This window comes from Lissotriton helveticus, chromosome 9 (genome assembly GCF_964261635.1).
Source record: "Lissotriton helveticus chromosome 9, aLisHel1.1, whole genome shotgun sequence".
NCBI lineage: Eukaryota > Metazoa > Chordata > Amphibia > Caudata > Salamandridae > Lissotriton > Lissotriton helveticus.
The window spans coordinates 373,883,877-373,902,923 of record NC_136070.1 but is presented as its reverse complement, the minus strand read 5'-3'; the positions used below and the strand labels follow the sequence as shown (position 1 = coordinate 373,902,923).

Genomic DNA, 19,047 nt, shown 5'->3' with positions numbered 1-19,047 from the left:
CCGAGATCTATGACTGGGGGTGAATGTCTGAAAAGTTTCAACACTCCGTCCATCATCTGTTTGTGTTTACTTTGTTCGTCCTAAGTTGGCAGGGTATGCCCAGACATGGGTCGCTTCCTCACTTTGCCACTGGTTTCTAGCTACCCAGGCTGATGAGGGCTATCACCCGAAAACTGGTCCCAGAATGCTCGTTTCCGGTCCAGGGAAGACCTGGCTTGGCAGTTTGGCTGGACTGTTCCCAAGAGGAACAGGGTCAAGACTGATTTGCATATGGCTGGGTCTGAACTAAGGTGGCGAAGTGAGCTAAAGACTGATTATGGATTAAACCCAGATCTGTAACTGAGAGTGAGTGTCTGAAAAGATTCAGCACTCCGTCAATCATCTCTTTGTGTTTGCTTTGTTCGCCCGAAGTTGGCAGGGTATGCCCAGTCATGGTTCCCTTGCTCACTTTACTACTGGATTCTAGCTAGCCTGGCTGATGAGGGGTCGTACCCCATAGCCAGTCCCAGAAAGCTTGTTTCCAGCCCAGGGACGACCTAGTTTGGTAGTTAGGGCTGGACTGTTCCCTTGAGGCCCATGGCCAAGACTGATTTGCTATGGGTGTGTCTGAACTGGGATGGTGAAGTGAGCTAAAGAATGATGATGGATTAAACCCAGATCTGGGACTGGGAGTGAGTGTCTGAAAAGTTTCAGTAATCCGTCCAACATCTCTTTGTATTTTCTTTGTTTGCCCTAAGTTGGCAGGGTAAGCCCAGACATCGGTCCCATGCTCACTTTGCCACTGGATTCTAGCTACCCTGACTGATGAGGGCTGTTACCCCGAAACAGGTCGCAGAATGCTTGTTTCCGGTCCAGGGAAGACCTGGCTTGGCAGTTCGGGCTGGACTGTTCCCATGTAGCACTGGGTCAAGATTGATTTGCATATGACTGGTTCAGAACTGGGGTTGCGAAGTGACCTAAAGACTGATGCGGGATTAAACCCAGATCCGTGACTGGGGGTGAATGTCTGAAAAGTTTCAGCACTCCGACCTTCATCTGTTTGCTTTGTTAGCTCTAAGTTGGCAGGGTATGCCCAGACATGGGTCCCTTGCTCACTTTGGCAATGGATTCAAGCTAGCCTGGCTGATGAGGGGTGTTACCCGGAAAACAGTCCCAGAATGCTTTTTTGTGGTCCAGGAAAGACCTGGCTTGACAGTTTGGGCTGGACTGTTCCTATGAGGCGCAGGGTCAAGACTGATTTGCGTATGGCTGGGTCAGAACTGGTGTGGCGAAGTGAGCTAAAGAAAGATGATGGATTAAACCCAGATCTGTGACTGAGGGTGAGTGTCTGAAAAGTTTCAGCGCTCCATCCATCATGCTTTGTGTTTGCTTAGATTCCCCTTGCTGACAGCTGAAGTCTTGGACTTTCCTGCTTTCTTGCAGAATCTTCCTGGAACTCCTTGGCCAAACTAGCTTCTACAGATGCCCTGCAGAATTCCATTTTGAATTCTTTCTAGCCCTTCCAGGACCCCTTTGCCCCTTTCTATGGACTTTGAGAAGTTTATGCTTCATGCCCTTAGGACTCTATTCTGATTATAGCTATATGCTATAATTTTACCCGACCTATGAAGACTCCTGACCGAGCTTCTGAAATAGTGTTATTTGTAGTGCTTATACTCTTTTGTCTTATTCCTTTATATTGTACATGGTTGCTTAAACGCTGAACTCGACACCTTATTTATGTGTTTAGCTTGTACTTGAGAAACCTAGATTACTAACATATATAGCAGAGAGAGTCACAGACTACTCTCTGAGCATCAGGTTTTAATACTCCTATTTTGCATGGCTACTGTTGGGTTGTTAGTATGTCTGATGCTTGTACGTTTATACCTCTTCATGAGACCTGGTCTCACTGTTGTTATCTTATATCTCTATAGTATGGTTTTGAGATTCATACATTTCGATCTAATCACTAATATGTAATAAAGCATTTTTAACTTGGTCACAGATTCCCAGTCCTCATTTAGTGGCCAAGTTGTAGCACTGTAAATTAATTGATTCAATTGAGAATGAACACCCTAACATCCTTCACCCCTCAGTGCACTTAAGCAAGATTCATCGGAGGACCAAGAGTAAGTACAGAAAGTGTGTGTGGGCCTAGAAAGTGCTGGATCAAATCCTTTTCTTTTTTTGTGGCAGTTCCTCACGTGGAGTGTACAAACCCTGTAATTAGATTGGGATACTCCACACTAAGTTCAAAAGGGCATTCCTTGTTTTGGCAGTCAAAAGGCCAGGGTTCTTAATGTTTAAATGATGTGTACAATCGGAATCGCATGTTGACGCTGTTTACATTCTCTGATTGCTTGCTGTCTCAGAAAGACCTCCCCCACTATACTCCTAAACCTCTGCATGAAAAATCGACTTTGATCTACTCCTGTTTGATTCTTTGTATTTCTTTCTTCGGGGACCTTTCATCCTCTGCATACGTTCATTTTTTGAGTTAAGTCTCCTCTCAGTCTCATGCCTGCTTTAATCCTTATTGTAATTGTAAAACTGGTGGACACCTCCTTTCATTGATCACAACCTCTCCTCTTTAAAACTCTTTCTCTGTAAACAAACATTACATAATCCCACCCATCATTCTATCTCACCAACCATTCACCTGAAACCACATAGCCCCCACCAATGATCACACCAACTGGTATTATTATATCGCAAAGTAACTTGAGTAAGTGCATGCATTTTTTTCTTAAGGGTACTTGACTAATCGCAATAACCAACTTTAAACACTAGATGAAGAACTAAGCTTTGGTTCCATAGTATTGTGCTAGTCACCGTAAAGCTCTTCAGAGCCTTAACAGGGGTAGTAAGCGCAATACAAATGCAATTATAATTGCAACAACACTCAGATATTATTACCAGAAGCATATTATATTAAATACAAAGAGCAATCGACACTGGCTCATTCAGATATACCCTTATAAATTTGATAACATCAATCACTCTGTCACATTCAATGCACTCTGAAAAAATTTACAGTGTGATTCCCCCTGGCCCACACAGCAGCAACATAATAATAACAGGTATAATTATAATATGACATCCATGGCAGGTCTGCCGCTCTGATGCAAGCATAAGTATCTTGCTATTATTGGCCACATCCCTGGCATACTGAATAGTCTGCTGATATTATCGATAACAACCTTGACTATTTCAGCAGAACCCAGCAGTATAGGCTGCAACCTGGCATTTAATTGAAGCAGTTTTCATTGTGGGTGATTATCACTCACAAGTAAATCTAGTATTCACCAGCAGGATTTTTTTTTACCATTGTTTGTTCTGGCATGGTATTTAAAATGTGTATTTTTCTTAGCAAAGAATTTATGTTGGGCATGTCCTTTGCTGGGGCACGATGTAACAGATGGGTAAATTTCAGTGGCAGCGGCGTTTTGTGTTCTGCTGTACATCTTATGATTTTACTCCACACACTATGTTGATGGGTTCATAAGTGTGTTTGCCCCTGTAGAAGATTAGTGTTGGTAGATATTGTGGAGAGTCTAGAAATTATGATATGGATATATGAGTTGCACTTAAACACGGTAACGGAGTCCAAGGACTTTTCAGTCAACAATTTGGAAAATATCCTTTTTCAGAAACGTATTGATGGTGATCACTTATTGTTATGGTTACCTCGCGTGGTCAACCCTTTGAACTCCCTCAATTAGTCAGAAATATTAAATGCTGCTCTTCCCCATTTTCAGCTATTGGAAGAAAAGTGCCAGGGGGCACTCTCTGTTTCTGGAAATAGGTTACAAAAGGGAAAGAATAAATCTAAAACAAAATCCGAAAACGTCTTGTTTTCAATCAGCGCAAGGTGCTATAGATAGAAGAATGTTAGGGGGTTACTTTTTGTTTGTAGACTGACTACAAAGCCACTCGGGTTTGGGAGGCTCGACTGCTACTGGCCCAGCTGTGGTCAGAACACCATGGCCCAGATTTACTAACACTTTGTGCCAGGGATGCATCACAAAAGTGACACAAACCCTGCACAAAGTGCTGTGGCAGGACTAAGGGCCTGATTTCGATCTTGGCGGATGTGTTACTCCGTCACAAATGGGACGGATATCCCGTCCGTCATATTACAAGTGCATTATATCCTATGGCATTGTAAACTGTGGTCAGGATATCCGTCACGTTTGTGACGGAGTATCCCACCCGCCAAGATCAAAATCACACTCTTATTTTGAAAAGCAAATAATGATTTGTATTGGAAAGATGCCTAAACTAAGCCAAAGTAGTACTATGCATGACAATACGCTACTTTGTGTCAAGGGGGCGAACCATGGTGGTACATCGATTTTGAATTTTGTAGACAGGCATTTGTGGAAATAAGTATGCCTCCTTGAGGAAGGGATAATACTGGGGCGACAATTAAAATTCTCCACATGTTTCCAACTTTGCATGTGTGCTGCACTGAACAACATGCATACAAAACTGGAAAACTATTACAGCCCAGTTAGTGTACTGGAAAGCTCCTTTCCTTTTCAAGACCTATGTTTGGCAGAACGCACACGCACTTGCACTATGGCACAAGGGCGTGTACATTGATGCATGGCAGCCTAAAGTGTGACAGCACAGGGGGAGAGGAACACAATGCCACATCTTAGTGGATCTGCTCTCTTTGTTTCCTGCAATGCAGTGCAGCCACTTTGTTTGCTGTCCTGCGTTGCTAAATCAGCCCCCACATTTAAAGGGGCCATCCCGTGAATGACGTGTATTCCAAAACCCAAACAAACATCATCAGAAACAAGAACATTCGGGAATGCCTATTGGTAATTGTTGGAAATGCAGGACTAGGTAAAGGAAAAATGTTTGTGCTCTAAGTGGATGACCCCTTTAAAAAGTCTCATCTGCACAGTTCGTGAGCTTTGACTGTAGGCAAAAGTGACCATACTGGTCAAGCTGCTATTTCATGATGCCCTGTTTATCATTGTGTTTGTCTTTGAGGAATAGGCCGCCTAAAGGAGGAGTTGTTATTGAAAAATAAAAAAGCAGTGTCTGATGTACGGAAAGATTTCTTTCAGTGCATGGGGGACATACATTTTTGTTTCTGACTACTAACCGCCATGCCTTACTAAGCTTGTGTGCCTTGCACTATCCTATAAAGGGTGGGCCTTCCTACAGTCTTCAGCCAGGAGTCCTTTGGTGGATGGACTGCCAACAGGAGGTTTCAGACAGTGGAGCCAGAATATGCTATGCCCTCCGAAACTAAGCAGCCCCCTGCCTCTAAATAAGGTGGGGTAATCTGAGAGGTCAGCGATGGTAAACCCACCGAACCGTGGCAGTTAGAGGTGGAGACTTCTGCCCACCGCTAACTGACCTCTTTATTCTTTGGTTGTGAGTATAACTATGTAAACTTTGCCCAGAATTTCTATAGTACTCACCCAGAAGTAAAATGGTGATTAGCCAGTGCTCATTGTCTACATGTCAGCCTCAGCTAGCTGCAAGATAGAAGAAACTGCGGTACAGGATAGCACAAGCCACCTTGCACCAGCACCATGCACACTGGAACTTCTTTACTGCTTCTTCAGATCTGTTTAAGGTTAATATGATTTTCAGGACACTTTTGGGTGGAAATGTGGTCAAACTCCATTATTCTAAAAAAAATACTGTAACACACATTCACAGTTTTTATGAATTGAATAAGTGACTTATGAGGAACTCACATTGTTATATATTACTCAAAGAACATAAAAAGTTTTTGTGATCAAAATGTTTGGTTTCCAAAACCAATAAACAGAGATTATGGATTGAAATCCAAAGAGGGATCCGATGCCCTCATCCCCCGTGGCTATAAGAATCAGCGGAATGGAAGTAATCAATACCCTCTTTTATAACAGGCATTATAACGACGAAGAGCATCATAATTTTCGAGAAATATTGTACATTGTTCAGAATCGAGGCGACTTGTAAGTTACTATGCTTGAAATAAAATATAGACACATTAGAACGTGTCAATATGCTGCTCACGAACACTTTTTGTTCAACCTTCCCTTACTCATAAACTTCAGAAAATTGTCATTTTACAAATTCACAAAACGAAACAAGTTTTTTCGACTTTTATTTAAAACAGAATCTGTAGCATACTGTGGTATGTTACGGAAACACTCGAACAGGGAGCCGCAAGACATCTGCACAATTCGGGCTCCTATCACCTGTCCATAAGGGTCTGTAAGATAAGACCCCATATTTTATTATAGTAATATCAATTTCGCCGATGTAACGAAACAAACAGTTTTACTCTCCCCCCCCCCCACCTTGCCTGTAAGCTAGCTTTCTAAAATCTACCATTAAAGATTTCCGAAATATTGTATCGCCGTTATAGGGCGCCAGACGTGGGTTAAAAATCCATTGGAGTCGGGAGTAGATGGAATTTCAGGAAAAGACATACATTAAAAACGTGCTCTTTTTACAATGCACATTGCATTAAATTTTCGTACTTCTTGCAGTTTGCAACCACTTCCCCACAGTGCTTGCATACCTGTGGGTTTAAGTGGTTTATAAATATTAATAATTACATGCATTTAATTACATATTTATTGAAAACAAAAATATGCTGCTGCTATGCCTCTGGTTACATATGAACTTGCACTTGCGTCTGAGGTATGCCATGGATAGGAACATTCAGACCTACTGTACCTTTAGTACTCAACAGCACTAACATTGTCTTTTTTTTTCTCAAGGTGATGATATGCTGATTTGGGTGGAAGTGGTCCTCTGTTAATTTGTCTTGGAAAGATAGTAGGTCGAATGAAGCCTACACCGTCTATATATCTGTGACGATTAATTTAGCAAAGTTCTCGAGCGATTGCACCATAGATGGGAAATAACATGCACACACAATTTGGTCAACTAACAGGACATGCTATGTAATGCCCTATTTCGAAGTCTACGTATTCTAGAATATTATTCTATTTTTTGGCCGTGCAATTGAAATGGAAGTTCTTAGGTTCTCCAAAGAAAAGAAATCAGTTGGAAGTGTTGCCGACATTGACTTCCTCCTCTGCCCCCTTGAGCGCCATTGCTGGTAGACCTCTCTTGACTTCTTTCGGAAGTGATTTCCCACAATGACGTAGAGCAGGGGGTTCAGGCAGCTGTTACTGTATGCAAAATATGTTGATAGTTGGGTGGCGATCGAAATGATTTTATCAGTGGTGCAACCCGTTATGACATCATAGATGAACAGAGTATCCAGAAATGTCACTATTTGGAAAGGAAGCCAACAGAGGATGAACACGAGAAGGACAACCAGCATCAGCATGGAGGCTTTGCGCTCTGTCTGAATTTCCTTGAATTTCTGCATTGCGTTGTTCTGTAAGACTTTGATTATCCGTAACGTGCAAAAGGCTATGATGGTCAGGGGCAGTAAAAACCCAGGGATATTCAAAATCATATGTGATGCAATGCGCCAGTCGATGGATGGGTACACAAGGATGCATGCGGTAGTGTTTAATTCGGGAACATATTTTTCCTTTCGGTATATCATTGTAGGCAGACTTAGAAGGAAAGCAAACACCCAGATGACCAGACAGTTCAATTTGGCACAGAGAGGACTCCTCATTCGTCCAATGGACATGGTCTTCACCAAGGCCAAATAGCGGTCAATGCTGACCATCATCAAGAAATAAATGCTCGCATTCAAGTTCACATAAATTACTGTATTAACGGCCTGACAAAGGAATTGGCCAAAGGGCCAGTAAAACTCGTTTGTGATATAAATGGCCCAAAATGGAAGGCCGGAAATTAAAAGAAGGTCGGCCGCAGCTAGATTTCCAAAATAGACCTCAGCTACTGTGCATCTAGCCTTGTGAAGGCAAAAAACTCCAAGAACGAAAAGATTCTCAATTAGCCCCAAGACAAATATGAACCAGAGGAAAATGGGCTGATAAGTATATACCCAATCCCAGGATTCGTAGGCGTGACACTCTGTGGAGTTGCTGGGTACTACAGATAAATTATACAAGGATGCTGAGGAGAGATTGAGAGTGGTGTCCATTGCTGTTGTGTCTTCCGTTTCATCAGTGGCCAAAATAGTGCTGTAAAATATAAAATCAGACCATTAATCCATGCCTAATAAAAGTCCATGTATTGATGGAACAAATGAGTTAAATTCATTATGCTAACATCTATAGGGGCCAATTTACTGTTTTTTTTAGCACAACCTTACAGTTGTATGATTTTTGATATATGAATCGGTTACTGCGTAAATACAGCAGTTTTTTGTATGGGTTAAGTCCCGTAAGATATCATTCTAGTTAGGAATTTCAATAAATCCTCATTCCTATATATTGTAATCTTTTGTATTCACAGCAAGCATTTAGCTATTTTCCCAACATTGTGGGGTTTATTTAGAGTTTGGCAGATAAGTGACATCCGCCAAAATGTGGAGATGTCCCATCCACCTTGCTTAATGTGTACACATGTGTCAACTCTAGTCAGGGCAGAATGGGACAGCAAAACTCTCAAAGACACAATATATCTCTAGGATTATAACTATACATTACAATAAACTGGTATTCCACATTGTGCAGGGATAAACTAGTCATCCCTTTTCTTGTTGTGAAAACATGCAGCAGTAGTGAGCGCCAAACATTTTTTAGCTGTGAGATTGTGAGATTATTGAAGCCTTATGACAGTTTAAGAAGTAAATTCCTTTAATACATGTAATGCTATATTTTATGGACATTTACTTCAACTGCTAGTTGATACTTATAACTAGATATTGTTTCCACATCTTTCCCTATACACCCTTTTAAAAGCATGACATATCTTAAAGGTTTAGCTCATACAGCCACAGAAATTGATGTTAAATGAAAGTCATCAGATTTCTTCAGTCTTACCACATTCCTACTGACTACCACCATAATGAGGACATTATTTGGCTCACATTGGTTCTCTACATTCTGTTATTGCTCTGTGCCTAGTTCCCCTAGATGTAGGGGTTTCGTTGAAATACCACCTTGAAACGAAGCATTGTGTTTGACTGCTTTTACCCCCCTTTAGTTTTACATGTTCGTTTCAATAAAAGAAAACATAAAAAATGAGCATGGTGTCTGATAACCCCAGACCATGACACTAAGATAAAACTATGGACTGGTATCGTTATGGCTTATTTGTCTTGAAGGGACCTGTATGGGAAACATTTCGAGAAGAAAACAAGCATTCACGATCTTGTTTGTCTAAAATCCTTCAACAGAAAATAACAATTACTTCAAAAAGATGCAAATTTCTCCTCCTCTCTGATATCTGTTATATTTTGAGACGTGGTGGGATTGAACAGGAATCTTGCAGGGCCAGTTACTTTGAATATCACAGTCAGAGTAATTGTACTATTTATCAATACATGTGAGTGGTGATGGTCGAGGGCTTCCAACTTTACACAAAAAAAGTTGTTAAACAACCAAGTGTGTCTCAGTGCCTTCCATGTACAAAGAGCTCCTCCAGCCAGTATTTTGACATAGGCTACTGTTTTGTGCATGATTTGAAATGTGCGGAAAGTAACAATTAATGGGGCGGGACGTGTATACCTTTGGCCACCCACACAACTGACCATGTGCTTCATGCCTGCCAACACATAAAATAAAAACAAGCATCAGTTATCTGTGTAGCGGCGGCTGGCACTGGTAAACGCGTTGAGGTGAGGAGGGGTGGGGTGGGGGGGTCAGTCGACTGGCGACTGAATAGGTATAATTAAATAAATAAACAATACATATTCTGTCGTCTGTCGGCTTCTCCCCTGCCGCGCCCTACCGCGCTTACCTGAGCCGGCAGCCGCTGCATCTGTGCTGGAGTTTTGTTGAGACATATAGATTTACTGGTGGTGTACTGTGTACATGTTATTTAATGGTACTCCTGTGGTGCCCTGCTACAGGGATCTTGCACATTTCATTTGGAATAGTGTTGAATGCAGGCTCCATTGTTCTAGCCTACCAACACACATATTCCTTATGGAGGTGGGATATATTAATAGTTCTAATGTAACACGGCCTTCCTCATAGCAGAGAGTAAAGCAGATGTGCATCTGTCACTTGTTCCGAAGTTGTTGCTGGTGTCTACATGCACGAGGCTGTTCACCTTGTTATATCATTTAGAGCTACTGTGTGCCATCCCTACTCCCAGCTGGTGAACAGTGCTACAGATTAGCTATTGACATTCTTGGCATGAGGGATCGAGTACATTAGATATTTTTGTCAGCAGTTTCATTCTAACAGTGCCTACTGATCCACAGCATATGTACTTTTGTTCTCAAATGTTGTTGTGCCCACTGCTACAGTGTGCCTAACTTGCCACTGCCTACAAGGAAAGCATGAAGCAAGGACTTGGCTGTTGTGTATGTTGTTTGACAAACCGTATGCAGCATTTTTAGATATTGATAATAAGGGCTGATCACTATTGTCTCACAAACCCCTTTGTACAAATTGACAGTGGACACCAAGTGAAACAAATGTAATAGTTGTGCCAGCATGTGTTACCTCCTTTTTTCAGTTGCACATTCCTGTACATACTTTCATTAGCACACACACCACTGCACTTATATTTATATTCCCTCTTTGCAATGCAAGTTGATGTGTTCATAATATAAAACGTACAAAAAACAAAATTATTTATTTATACATTTTTCCCACAAACACAATTCACCAATCCTTTTCAAAAGCCTCGCCTTTAGTCTCTGTCAATTGTTTCAAAATATGTCCCACACAACCAAATGTGGCAGTATGTATATTTTAATACAATCCTTAGCATAGCCATGAGAGCAGAGACTTACAAACAGGGTCTACAAAAAGAGGATGGACTACCCTCAAGATGGCCACTTGGTGAGCAGCATGGCTGTTCCCTCTTACTCACTAGGGAGCGCCCCTGTTATATATATTGCTTTATAAATCTTTTAGAAACCCCTCAGGTTGGGCACTTGCTTTTTTGTCTATGGAGGTCTTAAACCATATAAACCTATATTTGTTTGCATAAATTGCTGCATTTATGATCATTATTGTGAAACAATGTGTCTTACATTTATTGCATATGCTGCTAGGATGCTTCTACATGCTTTGGGAAAAGGCATAATGGTTTTAGTCTTTAACATGAATATGTAAGTGAATTCTCTTGTTCTTCTTTCCACCTGACATCATGATTCACTAGGTTGATTTTTCCTAAAACTGTTTGGATGATATCATTTGAAAGTTTACAGCTCTCTAGAGGAGAACGTGGGACTTTGATTCATGACAGGACAGCACAGAGCAGAGCAGTTCTTTTTGGAACTGCACCAAGACCACTGTCTCATAACAATTCTTACACAGACACATAGTTCAGCTGCAGATTGTTGGAGACATGCCATGGACTCGATAATAGACAAATCACAGATACATAGGTGTGATGACAATATCTGTTAATTCTCATACGAGCCGCTGTTTGATATCTGAGGCAATACTATTGTATCTACTGTCCACTAAAACTGCATTAAAGTAAAGCTTTACCAATAACAGTATGGATTTATTGTGTCTTCACATATAGGGCAAACTTTTTCCAGGACTCACAATAGTAAATAAGTCCCTGGTAGGTTAGGTTATCTGCCTAGCATGCCTTTTCTCCAGCTAAGTTAAAAGAGATGTGTGGCCCTAATGTGTCCGTTCTTCATGGTAATGCTGATAAGTTTGTATAAACCTGGGCTTATAAGAGGGCTAAGGTAGATCTAACTGGGCCATGCTAATGGGAAGATCCTGATAATCTATCACAACATACCACACAATAGCCCACCTCAGGGTCACACATAAGTACTTTATAATTATTAGCATTATGTAGACTCCCATTCTAATATTGGTTATTCCACCCTCAGATCAGATGAGAGCTGCTAATTCGGCTGAAGGGGTTGCCTATCACTTGAATGTTAAAAGGATATCTCTGTAATTCTTTGAAACTGAGCTTCTAATCACATTCTGAATCTGCTATAATGGCACATGGGGTTCAGAAATAAGGGTGCATTTCAGAGGTCCAGTAACTAATTACTTGATCTTGCATGGACCGCCCACAACAGGGGATGAAACAAATGCAGGTAGGCACAGCAAGTCCAGCTTATCCTATTGAAATATTTTGCTCATTGGTAATGTTTGTACCAGTTGAGGTTGCCACTGGACACTTTGTCACATAAATGCGAGCATGTCCTCTTGCATGATATAAACCATATGAGAATCAGGAGATCCCCCATAAGTTATCAAGAACATGCATTATGTTTCAATATGGAGTTACCAGTACCACACACATTGCATACAGTTAGAATGGGCTCAATAGGTCTTCCAGGGTCCACATGGCTAGTGAAAGTGGGATATACCCTACACAATGATATACGAAATTGTACTGTGGATCAGCTAAGACAATTATAGCTAGTAACTGTATTTATAAAACTCTATAGGCAGCTATTTAAGCTATCATAACAAATGCACGTGTATCACACTTAAATGGTGTGCAATGGGCCTTAACTCAGAGTCCTAGTGATATACAATTTCAGTATGATCCACACTCAGAACACAAGATTTTTTTAAAGAATATTAGTAGGCAAGTCTCCTCACATACTACCCATACCCGAGTTCAAGAACATGTTTTATATGGACCGCTTTGCACCAGCTATGGTTTGGGCTAAGCAAAAATATTCCATGACTCGTGCTGCAGTGCAGGGAATTTTCCAAGATGGCTACTTCAATCGTCAGCCTACATACCATTTTCCGTGATTTAACTGTAGAGATAGCTGAGATACATTCCTTTCTATTAGCCCTTCAGAGAACAGATTCACTATTTGTATATAAGGTTCGAGAGGAAAACTCGCAAACAAGAAGAGATTTTCTGACTCTATCTTTGAAGGTAACGCTCCTAACAAGTGGTTCCAAACTGGGAAACAAGTGTAGGGAAGGATTCCTGAAAGATACCTTTTACAATGTCATGTCAACCACCTGTTCCAGTTCTCAGGGTAGACACACCCGCACCGTAATCCCGCCACCTTTGCGTGGTGCTAGTGAAAATTGGAAGGAGTCAATTGAGCACATCAACATTGTCCTGTGGTCGATTCTATTCCGTGGCCTCTTGACCACTCTTAAGCTGCCTCTAGAATAGTCAGCATGAGCATGCCTTCTCTTTATTATGGAGGTACCCCAAGAAGCGATCTGCTACGATAGTGTGCTCAATCGAAGAGACTGCTGAGTCTCCAACTTTACTCCAGAGAAATCCTGATTTGGTGCTAGGAGTGACATCGACAGCTGAATCTACTTCAACATTAATTTCAGCTGCTGCAACAAAAGACTCTAATCATGTAAGAGAGTTTGTTCTCTTGCAAGAAGTTGCATTATCAAAAGGTCATCCCAATCCAGAAGAAACTAGGGTTGTTCTTCCATCTCTCCCAGAAATGCCTACATCTAACATCAGTGAGTGAGTTAGATAGATGGTCACTTGTTTTGGCGGAAGGAGCAGGTACATCCATTCACTGTGATCCTATGGTTAGATTTTCACAGACGTTTCACTCATTCCTGTGCGGAATAAAATACTGATGATCAAGTTGTGGATGGTGCATGGGGAGTGTATTCCAGAATCCTTCCTGTCAGACAAGTGTTGCTACCACATACATCCTCCCAGGTGTTATCATGCTGTCAACATCACTGCTTAGCCATTACCTGATGCCATTTTTGGAAAAGGGGTCTGCATCGGATAGTAGGACAAAGATACATTTACCACATATTTGGTGCATTTTATGGGAGGGCATTGTAAGGCAGGTTTTTGAATTTGCAAGTCCCTGGGACATTAAAGCAGTCAAATAGCTCCTCGATGATTTGAATACCTATACTTCATTAGACAATTATCCTGATTTTGAGAATTGCAAGAATAGGTAATTTTTTCATCACCACTGACATCACTCCACTCATCATTCAATGGATCAAAGTGAATTGTATAACATCAATCAATGGAAACACTGTGAAACTCGTCGAGTTGACACCTCAAGGGATTTCCAGGAAGGGATGTATCTACTTTAAATCTGACAGAACATCTGATTCATTTGCTTATTTTTGTCTACATGAGCCTTATTTATTGCCAATAGTTTTGGTCACTCAACATTTTGATATATATTCTCTTGAATGTCTCGTGTTTTTTGTAAAACAATGTTATGCATATTGGCATGAAACCATTCCAATGAAAAGTATTTGGGGCAACGAATCCTAGCAAATTAAGGGATATGGCACATTATTTCCTGTTTGCTTATTATACACAATTTAAATCTTAAGTCAATAAAAATAGATTATATAAATAGGTAAACCATTTTTTTATTTTTAAATCTTAACTCACATAACAAAAATATTTTTGTTTAAAACAAATTATTAAATGAAATACAAAATAGTAACCAAATTCGAATGTAAAGCATTTAAAAATCTAAACAAATAAAAACAATCTAAATACACTATCATGACAACAATCCTACAAATATTGGTGAAAATACATACATTATGGGGTCGATTCTGATTCGTATTTGTAGCCGTTTCCGTACAAATCGTACGAATCCATCCGAATCGCGTAGTACGATCTGTTGCGAGAAAATACGTTCGAATCATTGCGAACCATAAGAAAATGAAGGGTAAATCCGTACGACTTCGACCCGCACAGTGAACCGTACGATTCGTAAAAATGCCGTACGACCCATCAAGTACAATCCGGCCCGGGGAATGAGTACACGATTCGTATGGTAAACGTCGCTTATGAGCAATTCATATGGAGGGCAACACTATCACATACGCACCGTACCCCTAAAATCAAGGGGTATATACCCCTACGGTATACCCCTATGGTCCGTACACCTACGATCATGGGGTGTATGCACGGGGACATATGCATCGTACCCCTGAAATCCAGGGGTGTACGCACCGTACCCCGTTGCACCGTACTCCTGCAATCATGGGGTGTACGCACCGTACCCGGGGGGTCCGTTTTGTATGCATTTCAAGGCGAAATCTGCTTTTACAGACGTTTTAAGCTCCCGTAGAAAAAGAGTCGTACGGAGTGCTGTCGATACAATTCGTACTTGCTGGGTTGGAAAATGCAGCTTCGATCCCTACGGACATCGCGTACTGCGCGTTCCGAATGCGATTCGTACGGATAAGTGAGTTGTACGGTCTTCGGTACGAATCGTACGGAGAATCGCTTTGGGTACACATCGTACTACATCGTACGTACGGGTACGGTTCTGCATAAGATTCGTACGGGAAAAAAAAAGTTTGGCTATTCGGAGGACATTTTACCGAATCGGAATAGACCCCTAAGTGTGTGGGGGATGGTTATATTTATTCCAGTCCAACAAACTTTGGGGATAGTGCATACTTAAGGGTGGGGTTAAGATTTACTAACAATGTGGAAAGTGTATAGAAGGTTGGGGGAATGTCAGATGGATTATTCTAACTCCAGTCCAAGATCAACATTGGGCAAGGGTCATACATGGGATAGGGACAATTTACTATGCTAACTCCTTTCTTACAAGCTTCCGTGAAGTGCATATATTTGGAAGTGGGGAAAGATCTATTATTCTAGCGCCATTGTATGAACTATTAGAAAAATGTATAAATATGAGCGCTGGAGGTAGGTAGGTCGGTGGGTAAAATTTTATCTTCTAACTCCAGTCTAAGAAATGTTGTGGAAAGTGCATACATTGGGGTGGGGCAGCCCAATTTATTGTTCTTCTTCCAATTTAACAAACACAGGGGAAAGTGCATATATTTTGGGGTCCAGTTCACTTCCAAATAATATGAATACCCACCACTTATGAAATGAATTTAAAAAACGGAAACACCTAAATATAATTAGCATTCATAACATTGTAAAAATGTTAATATTTTTCAAAATATTAAACATTTTAGAGAGTTGTTGAAAACCTAAAGTATTACAAAATCTAAATAAAAATGATCACTCAAGTCCACACATAAAACACACAAACCAAAAACATGTAAATGTTTTTAAATTTTACATAATGTATTTCTATTACTAATTCAAGTAATTTGAAAAAGCTACCCACTCATTCCTCTAACATACCCCTCGATACTTTTAAAATAGGTACCATTTCTCTAAAAATATATGAAGAAATATTTTTAATGATACTATTAATTAAAAATACAATTAGTTTTCACAAAAATTCCCAACACCACTTAATCCACTATTAACAGCACAATGCAAAATAAAAAAAAGATAAAAAGTTAAAAAGCATTTTAACAACTAAATAACACTTCAAAAAAATTAAATAATCACCATACTAATCAATTAAAATGAATTCATATATACTTAAAAACACTACTTGCCCAATCCCCCAGTAAACCCATCAACCCAAAATTAAAAGTAATACATAATTATATAAATTATTAAACATTACAAAACTAAATAACAGTTTAAATATCTAAAATAATTAATATACAAATAGATGAACATTAATTAATATATAACTAAAAACACTACCCAGCAAATCTCCCAATAAACCTAACCCCAAAATACATTAGTATAGCACATTTAAAAAAAAATGAATGAAATACCATAAAATACCATAAAAAAACAACATTAACGTAAACAATATTTTAAACTTCAATATTATAGTAAAACAGTAAAAGAAGATATACTCACCTCTGATATTTTGTTCCGCATTATTTAGCAGTTACAATATTTTGATCATGATACTATGGTGAGATGATATGCTTGAGTCGATTGACAATAGTTAAGTGGCATACGCATTGCTTAGTGTTTTTAAAGAGTATCTTTCGAGGAAAAGTTTAGCCAGGAGGTGGCTGGTTTCAGACCTGTTCTAATATGGGCCATTTGTTTTTGATCAGATCAAAGGAAGCACATGGTCAATAATAAAAAATAAAAAAACACTTTTCAAAGCAAGCCTTCATTCTCATTCCGTTTTGTCACTGACTGGACCAAAGGGGGTTTGGTCTTCACTTCCTGTGGAGAGACCAGCTCCATGGCTTTAATATTGGTGCAGAAGAATCAAGCTGTGAACAAGAAGTCCTCTTTCCATCTCATGCCTCATTTTCCACTTCATGTCAGGAAAACATAGGGCCTTATTACGATGGACCACCATTGTTTCGGGCACAGGCCAGTCCCGACAGCCCAATTACAATACGTTCACCGTGCAGGCAGTCGTAAACATGCCTTTTTCTATTGAGGCTTGCGCTGCGGCCTGGAAAACAAATGACTCCTGTAGAGCTGTTCATTTGTGGTTAGTTGCATGGGTCTTTCCTGCCATCAGTGAGCCTCTGACAACTAATGGTTTCACAGTTTGGATCAGCACCCATGGCCAGGTGAGATGTAGTTTTAATTGGGGTGAGCAAGGAACAAAGAAGTGTAGCAGTGAGGGTGGTTTCTGTTTTAGATGTATTGACACGTTTTGTGAACATGGTTTGGCCCAGTATTGACACATTTTCCTTAAAAGTTGAAATCTTTGTTTGTTTACAATGGATGCGTCTGAAATAGTAGTCCCCTATGACACTAACAATAACCAGCAATTTCCCTCACTTTTGGGCCGATCTTAGATATTTTGCTTGGTATTCAGGTATATAAATAAATATCAGTGTATGTTCAATGCATCTGTTTTCTGTTGAATCCTCTTCAATCTCACGGGAAGCTGGTTGTGTCATAAGTGAATCGATAATCAATTTCAATCAAGCAATCAATCAGCATTTGTAGAGCGCTGTCACCCCTGGGGGTATCTGGACACTGGGGTTTGAGGTCTCCTTCGAAAAGCCAGGTCTTGAGGAAACAGTGGGAAGAGGGAAGAAACAAGCAGAAAAGGGCAAAACAGGGGGCAGAAAAATGAGGGAACTGAAAAGGCAAAACAGAGGGCAGAAAAACCAGCAGAAAAGGCAAAACAGAGCAGAAGTCGGCAAAACAGAAGGCAGAAAAACAAGCTGAAAAGGCAAAACAGAGGTCAGAAAAACAAGCAGAAAAGGCACAACAGAGCAGAAGAGAGCAAAACAGAGGGCAGCAAAACAAGCAGAAAAGGCAAAACAAAAGGCAGAAAAAACTAGCAGAAAAGCAAAACAGAGGGCAGAAAAACTAGCAGAAAAAGGCAAAAGAGTGCACAAAATGAGAAGAAAGGGCAAAACAGAGAAGAGGGCAAAAGAGAGGGAAGACAAATGAGCAGTAAAGGCAAAACAGAGCAAGAAATCAGCAGAGGAACCACAAACAGAGGGAAGCAGGTAGAGAAGGTAGCAGAGAGTGGCAGACTGCGGGCAAGCTGGACAGGAGAACTGTCGCACGGGGAGCTAGCACGAGGACCTGCTCATTGGGGTCGCCCTGCGGCCTCTAATAAGTAGGTCTTGGAGGGACGCTGGGTAGCGGGAGAAGGGAAACAGCTGGGAAGAGGGAAGAAAAAAACAGAAAAGGGCAAAAAAGAGAGCAGAAAACAAGCAGAAAAGGCAAAACAGAGGGCAGAAAAGCAAGTTAGAAAAGGCAAAACAGAGCAGAAGAGGACAGACCAAAGGGCAGAAAAATTTGCAGAAAAGGCAATACGGAGGGCAGAAAACCAAGCAGAAAAGGCAAAAGAGAGGGCAGATAAATGAGCAGGAAAAGCAAAAGAGAGGGCAGAAAAATGAGAAGAAAAGGCAAAGCAGAAGGCAGAAAAACAAGCAGAGAGGAAACACAAAGCAAGAAACGAGCAGAGGAGGCACAAACAGAGGACATCAGGCAGGCTGGCAGAAGACGGTAGCAGGCTGCGGGCAAACTGAACAGGAGAGCTATCGCAGGCAGAGCTAGCATGACGACCTGCTCAATGGGGTCGCGCTGCGGCCTCCATTAAGTAGCTCCTGTGGGGAGGGTAGGGCATTGAGTGGTGGGAGGAGGGAGGAGGGAAACCATGGGAGGAGGGAAACAGCAGGAAGAGGGAAGAAACTAGCAGAAAAGGCAAAATAGGGAGCAGGAAAAAAGCAGAAAAAGCAAAAGTGAGCAGAAGAGGGCCAAACAGGGCAGAAAATCAAGCAGAAAAGGCAAAACAGAAAGCAG

General features: G+C 40.8%; 1 protein-coding gene and 1 pseudogene across 6 annotated transcripts in view; both read right to left on the bottom strand.

Moving 5' to 3' along the window:
• Window positions 1-19,047, bottom strand: part of LOC144781340 (B2 bradykinin receptor pseudogene) — a 99,162-nt pseudogene that overhangs the window by 62,697 nt on the left and 17,418 nt on the right. The window lies entirely within an intron of this gene.
• BDKRB2 (bradykinin receptor B2) overlaps window positions 6,088-19,047 on the bottom strand; it is a 493,412-nt gene continuing 480,452 nt past the window's right edge. For 4 of the 5 annotated variants that reach the window (XM_078660118.1, XM_078660120.1, XM_078660117.1 and 1 more), the window contains one exon: window positions 6,099-8,075. In XM_078660118.1, coding sequence (XP_078516244.1) covers window positions 6,938-8,075 — 1,138 coding nt within the window. In that variant the 3' untranslated portion in view covers window positions 6,099-6,937. Of the gene's footprint in view, window positions 8,076-19,047 lie in introns of all 5 variants that reach the window. The other variant, XM_078660119.1, reaches the window with a different exon arrangement.